At 40.9% G+C, this 8979-nt stretch overlaps 1 protein-coding gene across 3 annotated transcripts in view; it reads left to right on the top strand.

The window, feature by feature from the left end:
• Positions 1 to 354: 354 nt before the first annotated feature.
• Positions 355 to 8979, top strand: part of VWF (von Willebrand factor) — a 313429-nt gene continuing 304804 nt past the window's right edge. For 2 of the 3 annotated variants that reach the window (XM_061582612.1, XM_061582614.1), the window contains exons 1-4: positions 355 to 543; positions 3155 to 3209; positions 4432 to 4473; positions 6563 to 6712. In XM_061582612.1, coding sequence (XP_061438596.1) covers positions 3155 to 3209; positions 4432 to 4473; positions 6563 to 6712 — 247 coding nt within the window. In that variant the 5' untranslated portion in view covers positions 355 to 543. The remainder of the gene's footprint in view (positions 544 to 3154; positions 3210 to 4431; positions 4474 to 6562; positions 6713 to 8979) is intronic. The other variant, XM_061582613.1, reaches the window with a different exon arrangement.

The following is an 8979-nucleotide window of genomic DNA, read 5'->3' as shown; positions in this document are numbered from 1 at the left end:
GGCCCACCTTCTTTTTTATTTTTCAACCCTGTCGTGACATAAGTGACATCCATTGTGTCATCTGGAGCATACAGCCTTCCTACTGACAGGATCCAGGCAGGAAGAACAATATGGTCTTCCAATATAACCAAATCTATTACTTTCAATTGGGTTTAAAATCTTATTGGCAGAACATGAGCAAAAGTTATTTCCCTGTCTCAAGACTGCTATGCTCACACATACACACATAATTTCAAAGGTTTGTCTGTCTTTTAAAAATATTTAATACAACTTCCCTTCATTGTTTCTTTTTAGCCATTAAGGCAACTGATTTTCCAAATTGCACCATTGTGTTAAGAATCTGGCGGAAGCAACAGTCACTCTTTATCTTTGCCCTTTAGTGAACAAGAGTTGCTGGCTTATATAACAGGAACAAACAGCCAACCCAGGCCATTCCAGTGTGGCCTTCTGAAGGAGAGGAGGCTTAAGGACTTTCAGCATTAGCCCTGATCATTCGAGAAGCATATTGTTGATGGGCAATTTAACTTTTGCACAGAAGCAAAGGTATCTATATTATTCTTTCAGCAGATTTTATGCTTATCACTGATGCAGCAGAATGTAGGTCAATAGGTTGGAAATAATGAATCGGACCCTTTATAAATGTTAAGAGGGAATTTACAATTGATAGATTTTTAGAAAGACTGATATTTGTTTACCATTTGGGTTGTTCTGATTTTATTTGATGTGGATAATCAGAGAAATATTCCTGGAGTAAACACTGGGGAAAAACCAAAGCAAGCTCAAATTAAAATATAAAACTACATGTGTGTACATATGTGCGTGAAAATTGAAGGGTTCTAGAATATTTCTGATGCAAAGAGTAACTTGTATACATTTGGGGACCTAGGTTCATATTTCTTGCCTAGCAATGAAGTGCATTGGACGTCCTTGGAAAAGACATTAGCTCTCAGCCTGACAGATCTCAAGGGATGATTGGGAAGGTACAATGAATTCGGAATATACTGATTGCACCCTCAATAGTTCTTGTTTCAGATTACATTTAGACCAGGTGTGGGGAAGTTTTGGCCCTTCAGAAGTTGCTGAACTACAATTCTTATAATCCCTGGCCATTGGCTATGCTTGCTAGAACAGATGGGAATCGGCAACATCCCCACTCCTGATTTAGACTTCTATATTGGACCAATTGCCAACAAGATTTCTACACTAACTCCCAAAAATGTTTACTATGGGATCCTGTCCATCAAATTTCATTGATTCTTTTGGGACCCACTTACTAATAATATTCCAAAGCCATACTCTTTTAGAACTCTGTGCTGCTTAGCTTTGAAAACCTATTACATGCAACCTGGCAGCCCATCTACAAGGAATCTAGGAGCCACAGTAAGGTTGCAACCCACCACTTGGATACTAGTGTGATTCTATTAGACACTTTTCTGTGTTATCTCTAAGTGATATATGATTTGAAAATGCTCTTGTTTAATTTTGCACACATGCAATTAATTAATATTAATTAATGCTAAATTAATATTTCACTAATATTGGTAAAATTGGACCTGTATAAATGGGACTTAGTGGGAACTTATTCCATGTAACTATGGACAGAATTCATTCAACTGCATATTTTTTTCTTCTCCCTTTACCAAAGCCAGCCAAAAAGTGTTTGTGTGTCATATAATCTTCTTTTAAGTTATGTGTCAATAAATTAAAAATCTACATTGATTTATAATACCTTTTCTACAATGTATGGCTTGTCTTCTTGGTGTAACTCAAAGACTTAAAAGCCCAGTGCTAAGAGTTTGTATGGTTAAAATGGAACACAGTTGCTAAGGGCAGCTGGATTAGTATGTGGTAGCATGGCTGGGCTGTTATACCTGTTTGATAGGGAAACACAAGCATATGATGTGTGTGTGTGGGGGGGAATAAACTATTTGCTGCAGGGTAACTTACCATGGTGTGCATGTAATAGCTTCAGAAATGACTTTATATAACTGTGACAACTGATTGAGGAAACTCTTACCACACTTCTGCACTTGATCAGAAATCTGGGAAAGGGAGTGGTAAATGGCTCCCCGTCACTTGACTGCTTGCTACCAAGCTAGTTTCATACATTTTCTGATAAGTTACCACTTGGTAAATTCTTATCAGTGTTCACCCCAGAAGTCCAATACCAAGTTGGTTAAAATTCAATTTGCTTGCTGTATTTGAACGCTTTTAGAGTTTATTGTAACTGTTGGGTGATTATTTTTGCTTCGGCAGACCCATTCAAAGGAATGTATGTTATCTGATTTTAAAAGCCCTGTCACACAAATCACATTTAGTTACACAGGTGGAGAAGGCAGGATCATTGCCATGGACCATATCCCCCTCACCATGTTCATCCTCCATATGTTGAAAGACCGATCTGCATGGGGGACTACATGTGCACATCCCAACATGCATAGTCTCTGAATGTTCATGCTGAATACCCTCCATTTTTCAAGGGTCACGTACAGCACCTACATGCATTGCAGTGCATGTGCATAGACTCCAGTGTAGATGTGACCTCCAACGTATGGAGATTGGGCAGGGATAACTTGTGTAATTGTGGCCCACACATGTACAGCTATATTTGTTCCATGTCATTGCGCAGTGCTGGAGATGGCTGGCTATAAGCCATAAAAATACAGGAATGCACATCTTCTGTTAAAATCTAAAACATGCTATTCTCCCCACTGGATACAACAGGAAAATTGTTTGGGTGGATGGAGGATAGATACCAATTCATAAATGACGGGGTCCAAATATTCTGTGCAAATCAAAGTATTGAAGTATTAAATTCAAAGACCAGAATGGAGGAGAAAAAATAGGATGCCAGTTAACATAATAATGGACACAATTCAGTTAAGGCTGAAATCCTATGCACACTTACATGGGAATAAATCCCATTTAATCCAATGAGACTTGCTTCTGAGTAAACATGCACATATAGGGTCATGCTGCATATCTGTGTACTTTTGAGATCCATTTATTGAAATCAGTGTATTTAACTTTGTCTGAATCACCCTCAATATAGCTAAAATACATAAAAGCTTTCCCCTGTTTGTACTTTCTCTACAACTTAATATATCAAGGGGGAAAAACTTGTAATAACTGTTTTGCTTTTTTTTTTCTTTAGATGGTAGGCTCCAGAATATTACTACTCCTGTTAGCCCTGCCTGCCTCAATACTAGGTAAGAAAACATGTTGTTTATAATTTCTACCCTGCATTTAAAAAAACAAAGCATCCTGGTATTCTTGCTCAAACAGAACAATGGATCAGCATTTTCACTGAGAAATCTACCACAACACTAACTGCTTCACTTTACACAGAGTAGACAGTAATGGGCTAGATGGACCAGTGGCCTGAACTGAGGATAAGGCAGAGACATATTATTACATGATTGGACTAAATGACTCTTGGGATCCCCTCCTACCCTGTGAATCTATAACTGTAAGATTGTCATCAGAAGAAGAGAAGGACTGTTAAAATGGTTAAACAAGTTCTGATGCTAAATATGTAGCCCTGGCCAGATCTGTTAAGTATACCCTTTGTTATATAAGCTAAGGGCAATGTGTTGCTGTTGAGACTAAATAGCTCCATACGCTTCAGGAAGGTGATAGCCAATATAGCAAAAAGGGGCATGTCTTTCTTCTCTCACCTCCTGTCCAGAGATTGAGATGTCTTGACCTGAAAGAGAACAAACTGACAGTTTTTGTTATATAAACAAACACAGTAGGGAGGCGCCGAAGACACCAAAGGAAAAACCAAAGGAAAAACCAAAAGAGGAAACAAGTTCCTCAGAAATACTCAGTCAAAATAAAGTAAAAGTTGTTTTGTTACCAAACAGGAACTGTTTATTAAAACCCAACGTGTTTCGGGTCTGCACAACCCTGTTTCAAGGGCAGTCTGTAACATATAAAACATCAATTCCTTTGGGGTGGGTTAGATTTTATCCTCGCTTTTAGATTTTAATGTTATTGTATTAGTGTGTCATTTTGTGTTATTTTGTTCATTTTGTACGTCGCCCAGAGTGGCTGGATGGCCAGCCAAATGGGCGACTAAGAAATCCAATAAATTAAATTAAATTAAATTAAATGTGTTACTAAATCAAATAAAAATACAAAATTTCTTGAATTGAAGATATAGAAACATTACTAAATTACTTAAAACATGCAATGATAAAAACATTTTGATATCCAGATAAATAAATAAATAAAATAAAATTTTATTTATTAGTCGCCCATCTGTCCTAGTTAACGGACGCTCTGGGCGACGTACTTCCAAATGCTGACTATTTAGACACAATTTAAAACTTAAAAGGAACAACTGTGAATATTTCATAGCAAAGAGCAACCCCAAAATTATTTACCTTAAACAACACTTCTAATTCAAAATCTCTTTGCGGTCTCAAGGTAAAGAAACCAGAAGCTTCTGGCTTCATAAAATAGTTCAAGGTAAGATGACACTCCTACTAATAAACCAGGTATAATGATCCAGGTGGCTTCATTCTGATATCAATTTAGGCAGCAATGGTTTTGACTTGCTCACAAGCAGACTTATGTTTTACTGCTGAGTAGTCCACCACAAAAAATAAAATAAGATTCTTTCCCATCACATTCTATTAACAGTGTTATTATTGCTAGGTCTTAATTCAAACCTGTAGGAGATAAACTCTTCAGCTGGAGTATCCAAAATAGTTCCCTCTGGAGCAGAAACTTTTCACTAGGACTACATACTTTTTCTCTAGCCCAAAAAATCAGGACCATGATTCTGAAAGTGGGCAACCAAAGGAATGCCCACTCTATTGTTTCGAATATTGCTAAAGTGCTCACTGATACACTTTTAAAGTGGTCTTTTAGTTTCCCAGTATTCTTCATGGAAGTTCCAAGGCATATACAACATTGGAGCTCCTGCATGTAGAGAAATGGTGAAGAAGGCATAGTCTATTATCACTAAGATTGACAAAGGAGGCACTTGCGGATATGCTTGCAAAATATACAATGGCCACATGAATGGTGCCCTATGGATGCAGAAGCACCCCTTAGAACTGGCTGCTGTGAGCCAGAGAGGAGGCTACTGTTGTCATGATCAAGCCAATCTTTAAAATTCCTTGTGTGTTTAAATGCAAATAAAGGTAGTTTTGTACATCCTGGGATCTCAGCTAGCAAGTGCCAGTATTTCACCCCATGTTCTTCGTCTTATCTCACTCATTAAGAATTTGCTGTTTTGCACAGCTTATCTACAGGAAGCTGACAGAGGGAGTGCACTAGTTATACAAAACTGGGGAGATTCCAAGGAAGAGGTCATGCATCAGCTCTGTGTGATTGACTTCCCCATGAGAAACTCAATCATACAACCGATCACTTCAGAAAGCAGACTTAGAGTCACCACATATCAATTGACAGGCGGTAACGTCAAGCCTCACTTGACACCTGATGTCATAGTGAGGTGGACGACCCACCAGGGTTGGAGGAACCCAGGATCTGGCACACCAGCCAGATCCAGTTTCCCACTCCTGCTATACTTCCTTGTTGCAATTTGCAAATAGTGAAAGGTCCAGCTGAATTCCAGCTGGAGGGAGAATTCAAAGCTCCATGGCTCCATGTGAGACACAGAAGGGAGGGAGGAATCTTCCTCACACAGAGCCTCAGAGAGCTCTGCAAAATAGTAAGATGTTTCACTATTTTGAAAATGTCCCCAGCAGTGCAACACTTCCCTCTTACCCTTTATTGCAAAAGGCTCCACTGAAAGTGCATATAATAGTGGTGAACATCTCTGTTTGGTTCCCCTGCCAAGATCAAAGAATTCTGAATCCAGATTATTGACCCTGGTCTTAGCTTGACTATTATTATACATTTGATTAATAATTCTCAGAATCTATGCAGTCTTGTGTTTGCTGAATGACCAGTACAGTTGAAATAAGCAAAACCATTAGCACTGTTGCATTTGCTTCATTAGTGTGAATTATTAAGCATATTCCTTACCCTTCAAACACCACTGAGACAGTCAGTCTGCTCCTAAATGCCACATCTCAAGCCACAGATGGTTCCCATTTTGTTTGCTTTTTTCAAAACATCTGGGGCAGAAATACATTTTGCAGAGCCCCTTCTCCAGCAGATTGTTGTACAACCCAGTAACATGTGCTCTGTTACTATCCTCTCATCTTCCTGCTATCCCTGTTTATACTTATAGGCCCCTTCCAACTCTACTATTCTGTGATTCTGTTCCATGGGGTATGCTTTAACTTGGATTCCTGCATTGAGCAAGGGATTGGGCTCGATGGCATTATAGGCCCCTTCCAACTCTATGATTCTATGATCAGGGACAGTCTATTTTCAAGAGGGAAATATTTTGTCCTTATTTTGCTTTATATGGGAGGGGTTGGGAATTCTTCTTATTAAGTGTACCTGCACACACGTGCACACGCACACTTGCTAGAGTTCAGCCCTCTCTCTGTTAATGCTGCTAACTAACTGAAAACTCCTAGAAATTTCTTACTTCTACACTTCAGACATGCTATATCATCAAATTTTTATCTTACAGGGGGAAAAGGTTTTGTTCAGTCTTTTGCATGCTGTAGTCTTTTTGGAGATCACCATATTAAAACATTTGATGAATCTCTATATGATTTTGCTGGTGACTGCAGTTATCTTCTTGCTGGAGACTGTCAAAAGAGATCCTTCTCACTATTGGGTGAGTCTAAACTGAATTCTGAATACACAACTTTCTTCTTTTTTTTTAGTGTAATCATGTCTGCTGGTCAGATGTAAATGTACATCTGGAAATCAATTTGAGTGTCTGTAATACCTTGGTTCTCTGGATTTTAACTTATAGCCAAGGGGTGTTTCTATCTTTTCCAGGTTCATGACAGATGTTGGAGCAGGATCAGCCCTGCCATGCAGCACTGTGAAATGTGTGTGGTGGTGGTGTGTGTGGAGAACTGATTTGGGGAGAGATTGGTGGAGCCAAGAATTGGTGTGTAAATGCTGCAGTATGCCTTTTAAAAGTGTTGGCCCCAGCAAGTGGTGGGAGGTTTACGCTCTTCTTCCAGCAGCAAAATGTCTTGGCCCCAGGGTTAGCCTAAGTTAGTCATGCTCATTAGCTTCAATGGGTCTACTCTGAGCAAGACTAGCATCGAATTTCATCCTACGATGTGATGCCCTATTCCGTATATGGTAGTCTACTAGGATGACCATTGAATCTCACTTCAACACTGATGATGGGCTAGCATCTGCCACCACATCTGAGCACAGCAGGCCAACTGCTGCTTCTGATTATTAATATTTAAATTGATTAGTCACTCATTACCTGAAGGTCTCCAAGTGATATACAACATTGTTAAAAACAAAAGTAAATATACCATACCATAAACAACAGCCACCCCCGTACAGCCACATAAAAGCTTTGGCATCACACTGATACAAACAACATTACTCTAATATATCAGATGCCTGAGAAAAAAGATAAGTCTTTACCTGGCATTGAAAAGATGACAGTGAAGGCACCAGGCAGACCTCACTGAGCAGCACATTCCACAGATGGGAAGCCATAAATGAAAAGGCCCTCTCCATTGTCACCACCCTCTGAGGCTCCCTCAGAGGGGCAACCTGGAGAAGGGCGTCAAAAGAAGATCTAAGTGTCCTGGTTGGTTCATATCATGGAAGGCATTCCAGAAGATGTTGGGGTTCTGAGATGTAAAGAGCTTTATAGGTCAAAAGCAGCTGTTTGAATTGGGCTTGGAAGCGTACAGGCAGACAGTATAATTGGAACAGAATTGGTGTTACACAATCTGTTCTCCTTGAACCTGTCAACAGGCAGGCAGCCACATTCTGCACTAATTGAAGATTCTTAACCATTTTCAAAGGCAGCCCCATGTAAAGGGCTTTGCAATAAGCCAACTTTGAAGTTACCAGAGCACAGATTACTATAGCCAGGTTATCCCTGTTCAGATAGAGTCCTACTTGGACCACCAGCCTCAGCTGATGGAAGACACTCCACCCTACTGGGGGCCTCTGTGCCTCAAGCGACAGCAATGGATCCAGGACCCCCCTCCCCAAATGACAAACCTGTTCCTTCAGAAGGAGTTCCACCTAACTGGCTCACCCTTAATCCAGTGCCATATCTCCCCTTACACAAGACCACTGGGATTGGGTTGCCCTCTCCTAGAACAGTCCAAAGTTCACTGTCCCAGGCACATGATGGACTATAATAGCAACTCCTGGCTGCCTCAGCAAAAACAATTCCTCACCCACCCTCCAACTGATAATAAAATAAAAACACAAACCACCCCCTCCCTAGCCCAAGGTCAGCTGTATTACCCTGGGAATTCACCACCTCTCCCCACCCAGAAGTTTTGGCCTCAAAGCCAACTACTGTAAATGGGGGGTGCTGGTCCTTCTCCAGGAACGATCTGGTGACTCTCTTCTTATTATTGGGAGGGCAGCAGCGAATGCAGAGTAGTAGATGGCAAGGACGTTCACCTGCTCTGCAGATGTTCTGGCTGCTGCACCTCTCCTGTCGCTGTTGGGAGTTAAAGACTCAGCCTGGAAATTTATCCTCCCCCACCCAAGAGTCTTGGCCTGGAAGCCAGCTGCTGCAAATCGGTTGGGGGGAGGTGTCTTCCTCCAGGAACTATGTGGTGGCTTTCTTCCCCTTACAGGGAAGAGAGCAGTTTAGGGGTGTGCAGGACAGGTTGTTTGGCATAATCTTCCACAATCTCATTGCCACTCGCTAGCATTAGGGTTGCCAGGTCAGAAGATTCCAAACCCTGAGATTTCTGCCCAGTGATGTCACAGGGTGAGGCCCTAGTAATGTCACTCCCTCAGCATCTTCCCACCCCACCTCATTCACTCCCCCAGGAAGTTTCCTTCCTCCCACCCCACTCACCACCTTCTTTCACCGGCATACTGGTTGGCTGCTTACAGGCCTCCTTCCTGCTCAACCTTTGAGGAGACCTGAGC

Source organism: Rhineura floridana, chromosome 8 (assembly GCF_030035675.1).
Source record: "Rhineura floridana isolate rRhiFlo1 chromosome 8, rRhiFlo1.hap2, whole genome shotgun sequence".
NCBI lineage: Eukaryota > Metazoa > Chordata > Lepidosauria > Squamata > Rhineuridae > Rhineura > Rhineura floridana.
This window is presented reverse-complemented; position numbering and strand designations above follow the sequence as displayed.